Source organism: Danio rerio, chromosome 12 (genome assembly GCF_052040795.2).
Source record: "Danio rerio strain M-AB ecotype USA chromosome 12, GRCz13ab, whole genome shotgun sequence".
Lineage (NCBI taxonomy): Eukaryota > Metazoa > Chordata > Actinopteri > Cypriniformes > Danionidae > Danio > Danio rerio.
The window spans coordinates 48065001-48084635 of NC_141032.1; the positions used below are offsets into that span (position 1 = coordinate 48065001).

A 19635-nucleotide genomic window follows, 5' to 3' on the forward strand; every position below is an offset into this window, starting at 1 on the left:
GTACAAAAGTGTTCCACTAAAAATTTATAGGTACTAAAAATTACCTTTGAGGCATCTATATAAACCCTTTAAGTACAAATGTTTACCTTATGTAAAGGTACAAACACAGTGACAGCTCGCGTACCTTTATTACTGAGAGTTCACAAACACTTAGGGTGCTTTCACACTTGGTTTATTTGCCTGGACCGTACCCAAGTTCGATTGTCTCACAAACACTGGTTTGTGTTCACACTGTCTTTTTTTCCTTCTGAACCTCGGTATGCTTGCGTCATCGAGCTGCTGTTTTGTTTATGGCTGTTGCTAGGTGACGGTCACGAAAGCAAGAGCCGAAATGGAAAGACGTCCGCACATCGCGGTCATTCTGCTTTAACTGAAGCTTTTGATTTTGGACATACAGAGAGCGAATCGCGTCCATCTCCCGCAAACATATTATAAACATTCAGAACATCACACAGTGTCTGCAGAAGCTGTTTTGGAGGAGACAGGCAGACTTCCCTGTGTTTGCCCTGGCTCAGTCACCAAGGTTCGAAACGTGACACACACACACACACACACACACAAACACGAACGAACGTTATGAAAATGATAGTTTGTTGTACAGTTGGCGCTTCACTTGCATGATTTGGAACGACTGCATTCACATCAGAAGTGAACCGTACCAGAATTCGCATGAACCGTACCCCAGACCACCTCTTTCAGGCGGACTCGAGTACGGTTCACGGGTGCGCACCCGAGTTCTGAAGACACGTTCACACTAGCTAAATGTACCGTACTATGACATCAAACGAACCCGGGTGCGGACCAAAAGTGCTAGTGTGAAAGCACCCTTAAATTCACATTCCCCCTAGTACGAGTCATCAGAAGGAGAAAACCCCGCCCACAACAATCTCTCCCTCATTAGCATAAATAGCCCTGAGTGAGAAGCAGCCATCTGACAATAGAGATTTCTCCTGCTAAAGATGTCAGCGACTAATAGGAGTATAAATATGGAGTTTTAGATGCACAAATGAACTCTGTAATCTCCATAGACTGTCTTCTTCTGAGACGCTTCACATTTTCAGTTTTTCACAGACTTGAATCTGACACTACGCCATACCTGCCAACACTCTCGTTTTTCCCAGGAGTCTCTCGTATTGCTGTCACTGGGATGGTACTTTTCAAAAGGTACTAATTTGTATTTAAAGAGTCCATATTAATACCAAAAGTTCTCCACCTAAAATTTGTAGGTACTAATATATACTTCTGAGGTACCGATATGAACCCTTTAAGTACAAATGTGTACTTTTGTTTTTCTCGGGAGTCTCTCGTATTTCAGACCCATCTGCCACCACCCTCCCGTTTTGTTATTTCTCCTGGAAAACTCCCATAATTTCACCTCCCAATCCTGCCCCCTTGATCCTCAGCTTTTTGGTACAGTATGTAACACCCCCAAGTTGCCAACTTTGGTATAGTATCTGATGGCAGCGGTCGCCTGAAACCCCCATAGTACAGTTACTAACCCAGTTCTCAACAGTGTTATTCAGACACCTCACTCCCGAACACCCTCAGACTTCTGGATTTTAGAGACAATGTTGGCAGGTATCCACTATGCTAATACACAGGCATTTCTAGCTCCGACCTTTTCTGAAAAGAGCACTGTCTCATTTGCATTTAAAGTGACAGTCTTCAAGCTGGCACAATTTAGGTCAAAGCCTAAAAGGGTCAGATTCACAGAGATATAAAGCATTATCTGCTTGGTATTTAGAGCTGAAACTTCACATACACACTCTAGAGACATCAGAGAGTTATTTACAATTTGTAAAAAGAGGTATAATAAGTTCTGTTTAAGTTACTAAAAGTCAATCAAATGAAGCGCAGCGATACCAGTTTTCAAAACAAGCAAACCAGAGCTGACAATGACAAGAAACCAAAACTCCACCATATGAGGAAAACGAAAAACAAACTTTGTCTGAACCCTGGCCCAGCCAGGGCATCCAGTTCTCCTCTGGCCAAACAAGTACAGAATAATGAATACAATGCCTTTTATACAATGTATATACAATAGTGTGTTTTCTCCTTTGTAAGGCACATTTTTAGTAAAGCTGCTTTTGGGAAAAGTATTTTTAAATACTAGTCAATTCAAAGAAAAGATCATTAACCACCCACACAGTCCTTTATATTGCAAAATCACTCCACCCACGGTAAAACAGGTTCATAGATTTCATTACCTCCAAACACACAGTGAGCAATAATAAATCAAGTGTCAATATATGAATGCGGCGTGTCTAAGATTTTCCACCATGACAAACAACACAAGCCACAATTCATTTAGGCTTGAGCAAGTTGTTCTCTGTTGCTTTAAGTGACTGTTGTTTAAAATTGTTTTGGAAAACTGTAATTTTTTAATTACTGTTCTGCCTCGAGCTGTTTCCTCACCATAGTTTTCCATATATCCACCCATGCAATGGGGATCTTAATGGTATAGCTCACCCAAAAATGTATTTACTCTTCCCCATGTGGTTCCAAACCTTTATGAGTTTCTTTCTTCTGCTCAACACAAAATAAGATATTCTGAAGAAAGATGAAAACCTGTAATCATTGATTTTCATAGCTGGAAAAACAAATAGTATGGACATCAATGGTTACTGATTTTAAGCTTTCATTATGGAGTCAATCTAGGACCATATATAGTTGCAAAATAAAATGAAGTTTTGCAAACAAAAAATAAAGTATTAAGCAAAAGTAAATAAATAAATGCAAATCTCATAAAATCGCAAAGCACAAATAAGTTTTTGAGAAATATATCGATCAATTTTGCTTACAAAAGTAAACAACTGCAAAAGGGAAATTTAAGCTTTGAAAAAATTTAATTTGCAAAAAAAAAAAAAAAAAAACAGCAAATAAAAATCAAACATTGCAAAAAAAAAAAGAAAAATATTTGCAAAAAAAAAAAAAACTCTTTTTAGTCAAGCGTGAGTTTGCGATGCTGTTTTCACTTTGCACTTGACTGCCGTAAACGGCCAAGTTCTCTTGACTCCACCCCTTTGTCAAATCAGGGCCACAAAGTAAAACAGGCAAAATGTGAAGTGCAAAGTGAAAACAGTAGTGCAAACTTACGGATGAACATATAAAAATATTTTATTTATTTTTTTTTTTTTTGCACTGCTTGATTTTTATTTTCAGTTTTTTTATGTTTGCAAAATTTATTTTTATTTCATAAAGCTTAATTTTCCCTTTGCAGTCCTTTTTTTTTGTTAGCAAAACAATTTATTTTTTGAAAAATAAAATTTTACTTAGCAATTTTTGAAGATTTGCATTTTTTTTTTTGCTTAATACTTTATTTTTTGTTTGCAAAACTTTCTTTTATTTTGCAAGTATATATGGGCCTAGATTGACTCCATATTATTTAAAAATATTTTCTTTTGTGTTCAACAGTGGCGGATTTAGACATTGGTAATATGGACGATCACCCAGGGCAGCATCTTACTGGGGGCTGCAAAGAGAGATGGTGCAAAAAAAAAAAAAAAAAAAAAACACGTTAAAACACGATACGATTTACTTTATGCAAATATTAATTTAGAGTAATCCCAGAATATAGTTGTTAGGGGCCATTACATTTGCCATCTTTTCTATGCGCAAGTTTGTTACTCTATGTGCAACCAAAACAACACTGTGAAAACCAAACTGACGCATGCGGATAGAGAACCATTCCCACGCACCTCACCTCAAGCTTTCCAGGTTGCACACTAATAAAATAAGCGGCACTCATGCGCTGTGAAACCAAAGTAACAGCCTTTTTATGCAGAGATGTCAGCACATAGCGAGTGTAGCAAATAAAAAAAAAACTGAAGTTATATACAGTTCAAATCAAAATTATTAGCCCCCCTTTGAATTATTTTCTTTTTTTATATATATATATCCCAAATGATGTTAACAGAGCAAGGAAATTTTGACAGTATGTCTGATAATATTTTTTCTTCTGGAGAAAGTCTTATTTGTTTTATTTCGGCTAGAATAAAAGCAGTTTTTATTTTTTTAAATGCCATTTTAAGGTCAATATTATTAGCTCTATTTAAGCTATATATTCTGATAGTCTACAGAACAAACCATCATTATACAATAACTTGCCTAATTACCCCTGCCTAGTTAATTAACCTAGTTAAACCTTTAAATGTCACTTTAAGCTGTATAGAAGTGTCTTGAAAAAATATCTAGTCTGTCATCATGGCAAAAATAAAGTAAATCAGTTATTAGAGATGAGTTATTAAAACTATTGTTTTTAGAAATGTGCTGAGAAAATCTGCTCTCCTTTAAACAGAAATTGGGGAAAAATAAAAGGGGCTAATAATTCAAGGGGGCTAATCATTTTTACTTCAACTGTATATTAAATAAGTTGTTATGCACGTTATACTGTATATAATATAAGTTATATATAATAAGATGATGACTTTATTTTGGCTAAGCATGGCTGTGAAGCAGAAAGGAGAGATGAGGAGTCAAGGAGGTAAGACTTAATATTAGTTCTTGGTCATAAGTTGGGTTTAAGACAACAGATAATTCTATAAAACATATATTTTTTTGTATTCTACAGATTTTGTCATATTGTCAATATTCATGCAAAAGATTTATTAAGTGATCTTGGCATATCACTCCAGTCGTGTCTACATTGTTTTCCAGTTAAATGTAGGATTGTTTTCTGCTATTTATTCAGAAAAATAAATAAATAATAATAATAATAATATTAATAATAATAATAATAATAATAATAATAATTATTATTATTATTATTATTATTATTATTATTATTATTATTATTATTATTATATTGATTATTTATTTATTTATTTATTTATTTATTTATTTATTTATATTGGTTATTTATTTCTTTACTTTTTTATTAATATTACTATTATTATTATTATTATTATTATCATTATTTTATTTATTTTAATAAATATAAATAAAGTGCTAAATGTACTGAAAATAAATAAATATATTTATTAATAGTAAAATGTTAGTTTGTTTGTATGTTGCCTGAATAGTTTGTTTGAGAAAATTACATTTATTCCAATGAGAATAATTAAAAGTCAAGTCTTTTTTTCTTAGAGGGGTTGGAGGGTTATATGGAGTGGTTCGCCCAGGGTGCCATTTAAAATAAAACCGCCACTGGTGTTAAACATAACACATAAAGATTTAAAACAAGTACAGAATGAATAAAAAAATTTGTAAAATTATGACAAAATGTTTGGCTGAGCTATCCCTTTAATATACTCATAAAGTAGGGCATAATGATCAATAAGATCAATAATATATACTTTCATAGAAATATCTATTAATATATCATCTATAAAAACGTTTAAAACCAACATTCATGCATTCATTTTCCTTAGTGCCTTCATTCTATCAGGGGTCGCCACAGCAGAATGAACTGCCAACTTATCCTGCATACGTTTTACACAGTGGACACCCTTCCAACTGCAACCCAGTACTGGGAAACACCCATACACTCTCACATTCACACACATACACATACAAATTTAGCTTATACACTAATAGCTTGTGTTTAGACTGTGGGGGAAAACCAGAGCACCCAGAGAAAACCCATGCGAACACAGTGAGAACATACAAACTCCACACAGTTTCAGGACTCAAACCAGTGGCCTTCGTGCTGTGAGGCGACAGCACTAACCACTGCACCACCATGCAGCCTTTAAAACCAATAGTCAGAGTGAATTAGAACAGTAGTTGGATGCGTAACAGACACTGATATATGAGCACAAAAAGATTCCTGGAGCTTGTCTTATATGTGGATCAAATGATGAAATCAAAGCTTTTGTTTTGATGAGTCGATGTTGATCACATCACACCTTTTCTAGACAGATTCTGTCGTCATCATCTTGTTTGTTGCAGTCTTATACATCCCCTTCGGAAATCCACACGGCTTTTTGTTGCTTTGCATAATGCAAAAGGCTGTAAATAAGATGACAAGGAGGATGACGAAACAGCTCACAGTGGAAGTGGCGACCGTATGTTTAGAATGAGATTCCTCTGTTACAGGATCCTTTTCTTCCTCTGGAAAAGATATAAGAGCAGCTTCAGTCTATCACACTGTACTGTAGACATTTCTCAACACAAAGGTAATGTAAAGAAGAATGATTTATGTTACTTTACATACTTTTATTCATTCATTCATTTTCCTTCGGTTTAGTATCTATTTCAGAGATCACCACAGTGGAATGAATCATCAACTATTTTGCCATATGTTTTATGCAGCAGATGCCCTTCCATCTACAACCCATTCCTGGGAAACACCCATACACACTCATACACTACAGCCAATTTAGGCCCCGTTTACACTAGTATGTTTAAGTCTTAAAACTTTGTTTTAGAATGAAAACGATCCGCATCCACACTAGCGTTTCACCCAGCGTTTCTGAAGAGCTCTCCGTCTACACCAAACCACTGAAAATGCACATCACATGACCACACACACATGCGCTGCAGCATATCTAGCCAGATGAGAGCTGTGCTCTTCGCACTGTTGATCAAGGATTTCCTGCTGGATCTAATCTCACTATATTTATTAAACGGGATATTTCATTCATCTTGTTGTCCTTATCTAACGACATATTCCACGACTTTGGTCTTTTGAATCGATTACTTGTTCTCAGGTAACGTGTTTTGGCTGAGCGCAGAAATAAGTTAATAAATAATGTAACCATGTACATTCTGTATATTGACTGATTGTTTGCCTTTATTTCCTATAATGTATAAACTTATTATACGCTATACTTTTATAATGGATATTATTGATTATTAAAACTGATATTCAACAAAAGAGAGGGTATGTTTCGTATTTTCAATGGAAAAAAAATTTTTTTTTTTTTTTTAAATATATATATAAAATATATATATATATATATATATATATATATATATATATATATATATATATATATATATATATATATATATATATATATATATATATATATATATATATATATATATATATATATATATATATATATATATATATATATATATATATATATATATATATATATATATATATATATATATATATATATATATATATATATATATATATATATATATATATATATATATATATATACATATATATATATATACATATATATATATATATATATATACATATATATATATATATATATATATACATATATATATATATATACATATATATATATATACATATATATATATATATATATATATATATATATATATATATATACATATATATATATATATATATATATATATATATATATATATATATATATATATATATATATATATATATATATATATATATATATATATATATATATATATATATATATATATATATATATATATATATATATATATATATATATATATATATACATATATATACATATATATATATATATATATATATATATATATATATATATATATATACATATATATATATATATATATATATATATATATATATATATATATATATATATATATACACACATATATATGCAGCACAACGCCTCAACATTTCTGCTGTCTGTTAAGTTGTTTATATCAAAATAAAATAGCAGTTCCTTATATCATGTTTACATTTTATTTTTAAGATATAGTGAAACAATGTATCTATCCAGGGTGATGTGAATAAGGTTATAAAGTACACTGTTCCCTTTGAAGATTTACCCGACATGTCCTCGGGAGTCTTTTTTTCTTCAATTCACCTATAGCAGTGGTTCTTAAAGTGGGGGTCTGGACCCCCTGCGAGGGTTGCGAGACAATGAGAAACGGGGGGAATGGTCGCTTGATTTTCAAAAATCTCCTATATTTTATTAAACTATTAGAATTACCATATTTTATCCATAACCTGCAGAAGATAAGAATAGTTTTTAACTTATAATTATAATATATTTAATATATACTTAATATTTATTAGTTAGATAAAAAATGGCAAACTTTGTCACTAGATTTAGCGACTTTTCAGATGCCCCTAGCAACAAATTTTCAAAAAGGCACCTAGCGACAAATCTAGTGACTTTTTTGTTTGTTACAGGAGATTTATATAGACTGTCATTTGTCCTTACTGTACCGTCCCTACTCTTCTCAACGAGTTGCGGGTGATGCCGTCGGCCCCTCCCCCGCCTCAGAGCACTAACAAGTGGCCCAGTCCTCGAATAGCAGCCTCTCCCACCTGCAGTCCGAGAGCAGATCACCCTTCTGCGTACCGACGACAAATGATTTAGCACCGGCACTGTGAGGTATTTCCATTGTACATTGAAACCCACCTGCTTCTCCTTTATTTTAACAATTTAGGGCCCTATTTTGACGGTCCATGCACAGAGCGCAAAACGCAGGGCGCAAATGCTTTCAGGGCGTGTCAGGACGCGTTTTTGCTAATTTAAGGACGGGAAATCTGCCTATCTAGAGGGTTAGTCTAAGAGGGTTGAGTTTATTTTCTTAATGAGTTGTAGGTGTGTTTTGAGAATAAACCAATTAGAGTCTCATCTCACATTCCCTTTAAGAGCCAGTTGCGTTGTGCCAAGAGCGCATTCGCTATTTACAGGACACAAAGTAAGTCTAAGTGGAAAAAATGAGCATTTCACAAGCAAACAGTTAACAGTTATTTAACAGAAAACAGCTAAACAGAGCATCTACTGCGGAGAATGAGAGAAAAATGATCTACTTTCACTTTCGCTCTTGGATAGGGAAACCTTTACGCACAGACATCAATTAGCCTATAAAAAATTAATTTTGTTTGTTAAGCGCAATTATTTGTTTCGAAACTATTTCTAAATTTAGTACTAATTTCCAGCAAACTAATAAATGAATAATATTAGCAAAATGTGCTCAAAAACCTGAGTTATATCCTAAAACACATGCTGTGCCCCATATGGTCTAAAACCTGACAGGTGGGCAAATCTTAGCTTGTTTTTAATAAAACAAATATAAATATGGATATAATAAATAATACTGCTAATAATAATAACATTATACAAAAGCAAATTGTTATGAATAAACTGAAAAAGCCTCCCGAGATGAAGAAGACATAAAAGCAGTGATTTTTCATATTTATGTAGGCTAAAATAATATGTTTTGTAATATTTTAATCCTTTATATTTATATTCTATATCTATTCTTATTATATCCTATATATATCCTTAATATTACAATTTTTTCATATGTAAAGATATTTGCCTGTTGCTCTCTTGTGTTGTGTGTATTAAGCAGTGTGTAAGCGAGGCGCAACTCTGCGCCGGAGTTTAGACCGGGTTTGTTTTGGTCTAATGAAAAATCTATTATAGTTTCTCAAAATAGCAACGCACCAGCGGTCCGCCTCAGAACGCCTTCCTATTTAGACCAGAACGCCTTTGGGAGCACAAATGAGTGCTAATGCATTTGCTATTTAAACAGCATAGAGCAACGCCTCAAAACGACTCTTGCACCAAGCTGAAACTACCAAAAGACTATTGCGCTGCGCCTAGCGCCACACTGCGCCGGGTGTATGATAGGGCCCTTAATTTGTCCGTTTATTCTTTTCTTGTTCACAATCACAGATATTTTAGTGACAGTTTTGGGAGTTTATTACATCTGAGAGATTACTGCAAATCCACTACACATCTATAATGATATACTGTATCTAAACAGCGATAAATTTAGTTAAACTGACATACTTACATAAAGAGTAGTGCACATATATATACCCCTTTATTAACTACACGCTGATGAACAAACAGAAACGGTAGAACGTTAAGTAATATGCAAATTGACGTATGACGTAATCTAGCGACTTTAAGTGAGTTTTCGGGCAGAGTTTAGTGCATTTTCATTGAAAATAATTGGCAACAGTGTGTGCGCGCGACACTAAAGCCCTCATCAGTGAGTGAGGAAATCCTGTCTCACCGTGCGCGTAATCCTCATATTCATTATTCACCTGCTTTCTTTCTTTTCCTTGTGCGAAATGCTGTTTTTGTCATTCTGGCTGCTTCTCGATTCTAAGATCACATTTGTACGCATATAGACAAACCGTCATAAACAGTGTAATCTGTAGTGACGACGAGCAGCACTGGCAATTTAAGTTGCAGCCAGCCAAAGTGGCTAGTGGGAGTGGCTGTCTAACCCGCCACAACCCAAATCTACCCGCATTTGGCAGGTCTTAATTTAAAGCCCTGGTAATACATAATCTCTAACATCAACATTCAAAATATCACAATCTGTAAATCACAACAGGATAAAAATTGCGTTAACTGTTTCAAGCATTTACAGAGAAATAAACAACAGTGTTATACGTTACCTGTTATGTTCACGAAGAATTTTACTTCTCTGTGTGAAGTATTTGCTTGCAGAAAGAATCCAAATAGACCCGTCTGTGTTGTGTTTGAAGTGTATCTGCATGTGACCTTGCTCAAATCTTTGCAGGAGATATTAAGCTCTGTTGTGCATATTTCTGGTTTACTGTCAGGGTAGAGAAACTTGTATTTTTTAAATTGTGCTTCATTACACTGAGAGATGCTGCAGGTAAAAATGACTTCCTTGCCCACAGTTCCAGTCACATCATCACAGCTCACTTTGAAATCTGAAAAATAATAATGCATATTATATAATAGAGCTATAATAATAATAATGTTTTTTCATGACACATTTTATTTTTTAAAGAGCCCCTATTATGGGTTTTTGAGAAAGACCTTCCATGTAGTGTGTAACACAACTCTAAGTGAAGTGAAATATCCAGCTAAGACTTAAATCTGAAAGTGTGCAGTGTTTAAAACTATTGATTCATTTATAAAAGAGTCGACTCATAATACTTTAAATGAATCGTCTTGATAACCAGTCTTTAGTCATTTCGGCGTGATGTCGATACAAAACTTAAGCCCCGCCCAATTGTTGCGTGCGCAAACACAGGAAAATTTCAACCTGTGACCCCGCCCACAAACACTTCAGCAGATCCCAGTTGAATCAAGTCATGAAGATGCTGTGCTCAGTGTGGTGTTTAGTTTGATTTAACATCAGACATTAAAAAAAAAATGGTTATGTTCTTTTTTTAGAGTGTATGTAAACTTCTGCTTTCAACTGTACATGCCAACTAATTCTCATTAGATTACAAGTAGACTGTTAGGTTGGGGTTAGTATAATTTGACATGTACTTGTGTCTTATAGTCATGGAACAAAGTTTCTTATACTCAGTTAATTGTCTGTTGAAGGAGCAGTATCAGCAAATATTAAGCAGACAAATACTCAAATGGACCATCAAAATAAAGTGTTCCCTTTTATAGTCCACACAGTTTATAGGGAAATGTATACTCTTACCACCAATAGGTTGACATATAGCAGTGAAGCTCCAAATCAGACCCAACAGCGCCAACACATTCACAGCATTCATGGTTTTGACTCTAGAAAAACAAAGAAACAAATAAATATCAGGAAAGTGCTTCATATGAAAAACGAAAATCACCCTTTATTAAAAACAGACAGCACAGAAAGTCGCAGAGATGTTGGACTAAGCAATAGCTGGCTTGGAATAAATCAGTTCTGACAAGATTTCAACACAAAATAAAAAATAAATAAAAAGTGTAACGTGTGTTACGGGGGTTTTGAAATTGTTTATGTGTAATAAAATGCTGTCAGCTATTTATTTATTGCAGTTTCTATTCAGATACTATTAGATAAGATTTAACTTTGTTGTCATTACACATGTACAAGACAACGAAATGCAGTTTAGGTCTAACCAGGAGTGCAATAGCAGTTAATAATAATAGTTATAAGTTATAAAGTGCAGTTATAGAAATACTATAGTGATATTTACAGATGGAGGTACTATGAATATTATATCGTATTCACTATGAACAGAGATTAACAATAGATGAATATATGTACAGGTTAGGGTTGGCGTAATACCATTAATTATTTCTTACAATGCTATACTAGCTGAATAATCATAATACCAAGTAGTATTGTGATACTGTAATTCATAACCCAAAATATAAAGGCAATTGGTTATATATTTCAAAGAACGAGAAACTGTTGACTTTAGCGATGACGAGGCTTCATTTAAACAGCAGGAGATGCCGTCTGACAATGAGGGGAAAATGCCTCACAACAGTTGTTTCCATCCTATTACAACATCCTTGTGCGTGCATTAAAACTGCTGATTGGCTCGCAGATAGAACCTTATAGAGCCAAGCTAGAGTTCGACTTTGTAGATAAACCTTTTTTGTTTTTTTAATAAAAAGTCTTAAATTGTAAACAACTTATAAAAACACATCACATAATATAAATAAGTTGTCATTTAATAAGAATATGTCAATAACTTAATTTTGACTAAAATGTCAGATAGGACCTTGTAATTCTAAGGTGACGAATTGTCAGAAATACTATGCCAGCACAGGCTTCCAGTATACGTAGTTTCAGGTGCTGCACATCTTGTATCTTCACACCATGGACAACTAGGTAAGTAGGGCCATTCTTCATCAATGGAAAGCTGAAGGCCACTGGATATTTGAAGTTGCTCCTTGATGATGTGTTTCCCTCTTCATGCACTGAAGCTGGCACGTTCCCTGATTTTTTCCAGCAGGATGGTGCACCACCACATTATGGGTGTCAGGTACAAGCATTCCTAGATTAACAGTTTCCTGAAAAGCGGATTGGTCATAATGGGCCAGTTGAATGGACCCCACAGTCTCCCAATCTGACCCCCTTAGACTTTTCTCTTTGGGGTCATCGGAAGGCAATTATCTATGGTGTGAAGATACAAGATGTGCAGCCCCTGAAACAATGGATACTGGAAGCCTGTGCTGGCATTTCTCCTGCGGTGTTGCTATCAGTGTGTGAAGAGGGTCGCATTGACAATGCAACACAATGGGCAGCACATTGAACACTTTTTCGAACTGTTTAGAAACTTGTAAATAACTCATGAAAGAATCGAGTCACATTAAAACTAAGCACATCATTGTTTTTCTTGTGAAATTCTCAATTAGTTTGATGTGTCAAATGACCCTCTTCCTATTGAAAAAAACAAAAGTTGGATCCAAAATGGCCACCATGGTCACCACCCATCTTCAAAAGTTTGTCCCCTTACATATATTAATGTGCCACAAACAGGACATTAATATCACCAACCATTCCCATTTTATTAAGGTGTATTCATATATATATATATATATATATATATATATATATATATATATATATATATATATATATATATATATATATATATATATATATATATATATATATATATATATATATATATAGTATGACATACAAGCTCTGAGTACTGTTAACTTAATCCATTTAAGTTGAAGTGATGAGGTATTTAATTACCTCTTTACCTTCAACGTGGAGTTTAAACCTTTTTCAAATGAGTAAAATTAACTTTCAGTAAATTTTGAGTTAACTACACTGTTAACCCTTACTGTAGATTATGAAGTAAATAACTGTAAAATAGCCAGTGTTTAGCTGTAATGAAAAGAAACAGTATTTTACTGTAAAAGGAGCAGGATTTGTATGAAATTCTGTAGTGCAAAGAATAAATTACAGTAATTTACTCTATGTACCATTACAGATATTTACTGTGATAATAAATGGTAAATTACTGTTCAACCATTACTGCCCCATCTACTCTGATGCTTTATGTTGCTATTTTATATTTATTTTATCTCTGTGTTTTCTTTGGTTCCTTTTATGTTTTTAACATTGAGTATCAAGAGTCAACCAATGCCACAGAGCTTATTAAAAGGTAAGTGTAAGATATGGACGAAATGCATTTAAAGGCAAAAATATTCACACAGAGCAAAGAAATTGTCACAATAATTTTTTAACTTTGTTTACTTTTTCTATAATTAATCTAATTTAATTGCCTAGTTTGACCTATAGTTAAGATTTTAAATTGCACTTTCAACTGAATATTAGTATTTTGCTAAATAACTAGTAAAAATGTGTTATTAAAAAAAAAAAAAAAAAAAAAAAAATATATATATATATATATATATATATATATATATATATATATATATATATATATATATATCTTAAACAACACGCACATACATTTTTGCAGGGACTGGAAAACTGGCAAGTAAAAGTGCCATTTACAGTATAAAGGCTTTCCTAAATAAATGTATAAATCATGATATTTGTTGTGTTTTTTATTATCACTACAGATTTGGAACGACATGAGAATCAGATTATTTATTTATTTTCTTTTTTTCTATGGATGAAGTTTATATTATAGTATATTTTTATTGTTTTTATTAAACAATATGTGCATAACTGTGATAAATGTAGGCAGTTGCTTTGAAAATATGCTATGTACCAGGGGTGTCAAACTCCTGGAAGGCCACAGCCTAGTAGAATTTAGTTCCAGCCCTGCTTCAAAACACTACCTTTAGATTTAGTTTGATCAGGTGTGTTTAATTAGTATAACTGTACTGTTACTCTGTAGATTGTGCAGTAAATACTGTAAAAAACAATGATTTAGGCATCACCACACACTCCCACAGGCTGTCCGTCTTATTCTAAACACAAAGGTGTTAGAAAGAGTTTTCAGAAAATGCTGGCCCTTTAAGAGAGCCAGGTGTTTGATTTGTTTACTGCTGAGTGGGCTCTATTCTCTGTCTATCAATTCAGATGTAGAGTCTGATATGTTTTAGGCTTTAAATAAGAATCTAAAATGAGTAAGTAAAATGTGTTCAAATGTTTTTGAGGGTTTATAAAATAAGGCTGTGTTTTAAGTTATATTGTTGTTATCTTGAACTGTGTACTTGAAAGCTACATTGTTAGCTAGTTAGCCTCTCCTCATATAACTTCTTACATTACTTTTGTTTAAGTATATGTATTTATTGGATATTGCATACTGTCATAATGTACAGATGCTAACAGTTGTATGTATCTTTCTGGCAACTAAGCCAAAATTAAATTCCATCATCTCAGTAAGGTAACATGTGCACATCATCACAGGGAATCACAAAAACATGATACACATAGCCATCCACACACAAAAGCTCCACTGTCAGGTCCCAGGTTGTGAGTTTGTTGCTAAGTATTTTTCAGAGCAGTGTTTCCATCTATGAATTTATATTAGAAACAATAGAAAAGTTTGTTGTCATGAGATAATTATAACAATAAAAGATTGGATCCTTTGGTTTTTCGGTGTTGCCAACTTTATTTTTGTTTTCTATAATTATTTTAAACTTTTTGAGATTTGACAGAGCTTTTAATTATTTAAAACTTTAAAATTTAAAATAATTATTTTGTGTTTTTTGCTGTTCAGTTTTTTTTTTTTTTTTTTTTGCATGGTCAGCATAGAGGAGAAAGTAACACATTTCATTGCAGCACTTTGTGTGTGTGTGTGTGTTTATTGGATATGTGATTGTGATAAATGTTAGCAGTTGCTTTAAAAGTATGCTATATACCAGGGGTGCTTAATCCTGTTCCTGGAGATCTACCTTCCTGCAGATTTCAGTTGCTATCCATATCAAACACACCTAAACCAATTAATTAGGACCTGAACACCACGTGATAATTACAGGCAGGTGTGGTTGATATGGGTAGCAACTGAAATCTGCAGGAACGTAGATCTCCAGGAACAGGATTGAGCACCCCTGCTATATACCATGGGGGTCAAACTCCAAGTTACTGGAGAACTGCAGGGCAGCAGAGTTTAGTTCCCACCCTTCTTCAACATTACCTGTAGATTTCTAACAAGCCTTAATTAGTTTTATCAGGTGTGTTTAATTAGAGTTACAGCTTAAAGTCCCGGTCACACTGCACTTTTCTCCCTATAGTCTTCCATTCATACGCATGTGAATGCTGCAGACCTGGAATGCAAACTCATGCGACAAATTTTACAGTTTGCAGCATTGGAAAGTTCAAACTTGGAGAACTCTGAACTGCGAAATCACATCATGGGATTGCTTGAGACTAATCAAAGATCAAACCATGACCTCTCTGAACAAAAATTATGGACCAGTTGCTTGCTTTTTCAATCTCTAAATATTATGTTTAATCCCACTCCTTTTCGCAGAGCCATATGACAAAATTTTGCATGCTTAAACGTTAGTTTTACTGCAGCCTTGCTGTGCAGACCTGTGGCTCTCAGTAATATGTAAGCTGATATTTATATCTGCTGATTTCTTAATTTTGTTATACATTTTCTGTTTTATATTTGTTTGCTGCCAAAACAATAAAATAAATTTGTCAGAATTTACAACTTAATTAATTTAAAGAATTAATAACATGTAAGAATACTAATTAATTTTAGTAACACCTTGACATACTATTGTGTATGCAGTATAATGCTGTGAGTTGTAACACTACAGTACAGTAATTAACTGTACACAGTTTCCAGTTAGTTACCACTACTGCTCTATTACAGTAATTAACTGGCAACACTGTTGCCAGCTACTCACTGCAATGGTTCGGTTACAGTAAACAACTGGCAACACTGTTGCCAGCCACTCACTGTAATGGTTCAGTTTCAGTAATTAACTGGCAACACTGTTGCCAGTTACTTACTGTAACCAAACTTTTACAGTGAGTGGCTGGCAACAGTGTTGCCAGTGTTCTACTGTAAAAAAGCCTGGTAAGGTCTAACAGTGTACACTCATTTCATTAGATAAAGCTGACTGTTGGGTTTTACAGTATAAAATTATATGTAACTATTTGTAAAATCGATGGGTAAGAAAATATCGATGTAAATGGCCATTGGCCTCTTCTTCTTCTTCTTTTGCTCTCGGCAAAGGCAGTCACAGTTTACTCTACAGGCTTACACACACAGACACAGCTAAAAACAGCCAATCACTACATAGCCCCGCATCCCCCCGCATTAATGTGCTTACTCCCACTGGAGGGGTAGGCGGGTCTGCGACCAGCACTCTCTAATTGCAGGACCAGATGGCGGCCACCTTCTTTGGACTATATCTCCTGTTTCCATTCCCTGTGTTATGTTTATAAAGTAATGTGCTTAACTGCTGGGGCTTTTTCCCCCTGATCTCACACTGCCCTAATTCAATAGCAATGGGAGAGGTTTTTTTTGCCTCTCTCTTCCGAAATGTATTTTATTTTCTCTTTCTAAACCTCTCGTCTGACCTGTATTCCCCTGAACTGTGTGATGTTTGTGTATGGTTGGGTTTTATTTCACTGCATGAAAGTGTATGTGACAAATAAAGGCTTTATCATTCATCATTTTGCAATATTCAAAAATTAATTAATTTATTTATTTATTAAGGAATTTATATTTAATATGAACCTATATGTCATATTTGAAATTTGCATATACTGCCATAAATGAGAAACAAGATGACTTAAGTCTGATCCGTGCATTATTTGATAATTACACATTTAAAATTTAAGCTTACCTTGTGCTCTTTTTTACACACTTTAAACATAGTGCAGGGTGTTAAAGGCTAGGTTAAAGCGCACAATGAGAAATGTCCATTCATTAAAAGCATCTCCACCTTAATCTTCTCTAGCAATGCAAGCTGAACACAATGCAAAGTCTTTGTACAGCACATTAATGATCAGAACAAACAAAACATACATATACAGTCAAGCATGAAATTATTCATATCCCGGGAAAATTCTGACTTAAAGTTAATTTTATTCAACCAGCAAGTTCAATCTTTAACCAGAAATAACACAGGCTTCTCTCGAAAAGATGTTTGCAGGGAACTAACAGAGGTGAAGATCCAAATGCAGCCAGCAAAAGATTTATTAAAACAAAACAAAACAAAACAAAACAAAACAATGAACGAACACAAAAACTTCATGACTTAAAAAAAACTACTGACAACTAATGGCTAACAGAACAGGATATGTATAAATACACAAGGAAACACTTAACTAAACAGCTGATGAGGTGCTTGATAAACTCAAAGATGAACAATACCATATGCAACAGGGAGCATGGAAACACTAAAACACTATACACTAAAATAAAACACTGGAAACACTAAAATGCACACAAAAAACAGGATAGCACTTTATTTTCATGGTTCATTTGAGTATTAGTAGACTGTCTGCTTAATATCTGTTGATACTGCTGCTAAACAGACATTTAACGGACTACAAGAAACTTTACAAGTATGTCAACTTAGTGCGCCTGTTTTCGCGATTGTCTTAGAACTTCCGTTTCAGTCGCCTATGGGAGAAATGACAAGGAATAATAAACGGCAAAAAACGGTCAAACTACTTGCTCTACAAACAAATGTTTGCATGACTATACAGACCAAGTAGAATAATATAACAAGGAAATATCAGTTTGCAACATCAAACAGCGAAACGAGCAGTTTTTAATGTCTAAAAATGAATGGAAGTGAACGAGACCAGAAGTCTCGAGCCAAAAAGATTCAAATGGCAGCGCCCGCTCGTCTGCGGAGAATAAGGTCAATAAAATGTGCTGGATTTCACACAATAGGTTTGTGCTGGCCCAACATGAAGTTATTAGGTTAACTTATTACTAATTTAAGTAGATTAAATATATAAAGTGTGTATGTTACAGATAATAAGATGATGTACACGTGGCATTGTGTAAAAAATTAAAATAAAACTTAGCTTTTATTTACATTTGAACAAACATTTTAAGTCAGAATTTGCCAGGTGTATGAATAATTTCACATATGCAATACTTCGGAAAAAATCTGCTAAATCTAGTACAAAAGCAGCATGCAAGCATTAAAACTGTGGTTGCTGATTATCTAAATGTAATGCTAGTGTGCTGAACAGAGAGAGATTTACTCACCTTCACTTTGCCTGTCCTCAGCTTGCCTGCTCCAGCTGTGTGGTTTTTCTGTCTCTCTCCGCCTTTTACAGCATACACTTTCAGTTTCAGAATGACACAAAAAAAAAAAACTTGTAAAACAAGCTGCTCTTTGCCAAAACCCCTCTATTATCACATAAAGTCATACAATGTCATCGTCATTATAGCACGATAATGATTCACAGCCACTATATGTTTATATGATAATGGAGGGATTTAAATGTTGAGTGATATAAAAGAGAGCACGGGATGAGAAAATGAAAGGAGGGTTTACTATTCATCAGGTCACAGATTATTTTTGGTTTTAAATTAAATTAAATGAAAGTGTACAAATACGTAAACATTTAATGTGTTGAGGAGTGACTGTTTGACTATAACAGAAATTGCAAACGAACCTGTCACACGCACTCGCTCTCTCTGCTTTCGTGTGCAGCCGTTAACCCCCAAATTGACACAGATAATAAAAAGATTCAACTTCAGTCATGTTCATGTTGTGAAAAACTATGTCCAAAAATGTCCACCGATTAGACTTCTGTTTTCAATGGCGATTTAAAAACTTTTAATCTAGGAAGTCCTCGGCTAACCACCAGATCCTGCTATCTACGCTTGAGTCACTAGGTGTTGCAGGCACGGTTATTCAGTGGTTCAGATGTTACCTCTCTAACAGGTCATTCAGGGTGTCTTGGAGAAGAGAGGTGACCAACCTACAACATCTAAACACTGGGGTACCACAGGGCTCTGTTCTTGGGCTACTTCTCTTCTCCATCTAGACGACATCTTTAGGATCAGTCATCCAGAAACATGGATTCTCCTACCACTGCTATGCTGATGATACCCAGCTATACCTCTCT

At 34.0% G+C, this 19635-nt stretch overlaps 1 protein-coding gene across 1 annotated transcript in view; it reads right to left on the reverse strand.

The window, feature by feature from the left end:
- Positions 1 to 18794, reverse strand: part of LOC137496851 (uncharacterized) — a 19131-nt gene extending 337 nt beyond the window's left edge. The window contains exons 1-5 of the mRNA XM_087276998.2: positions 18767 to 18794; positions 11335 to 11417; positions 10322 to 10603; positions 5295 to 6051; positions 1 to 2813 (exon numbers count right to left, since the gene is read on the reverse strand). The exon at positions 1 to 2813 is cut by the window's left edge and continues 337 nt beyond it. Of these exons, the coding sequence (XP_087133124.1) occupies positions 5852 to 6051; positions 10322 to 10603; positions 11335 to 11407 (555 nt within the window). The 5' untranslated portion in view covers positions 11408 to 11417; positions 18767 to 18794 and the 3' untranslated portion in view covers positions 1 to 2813; positions 5295 to 5851. The remainder of the gene's footprint in view (positions 2814 to 5294; positions 6052 to 10321; positions 10604 to 11334; positions 11418 to 18766) is intronic.
- Positions 18795 to 19635: the final 841 nt, after the last annotated feature.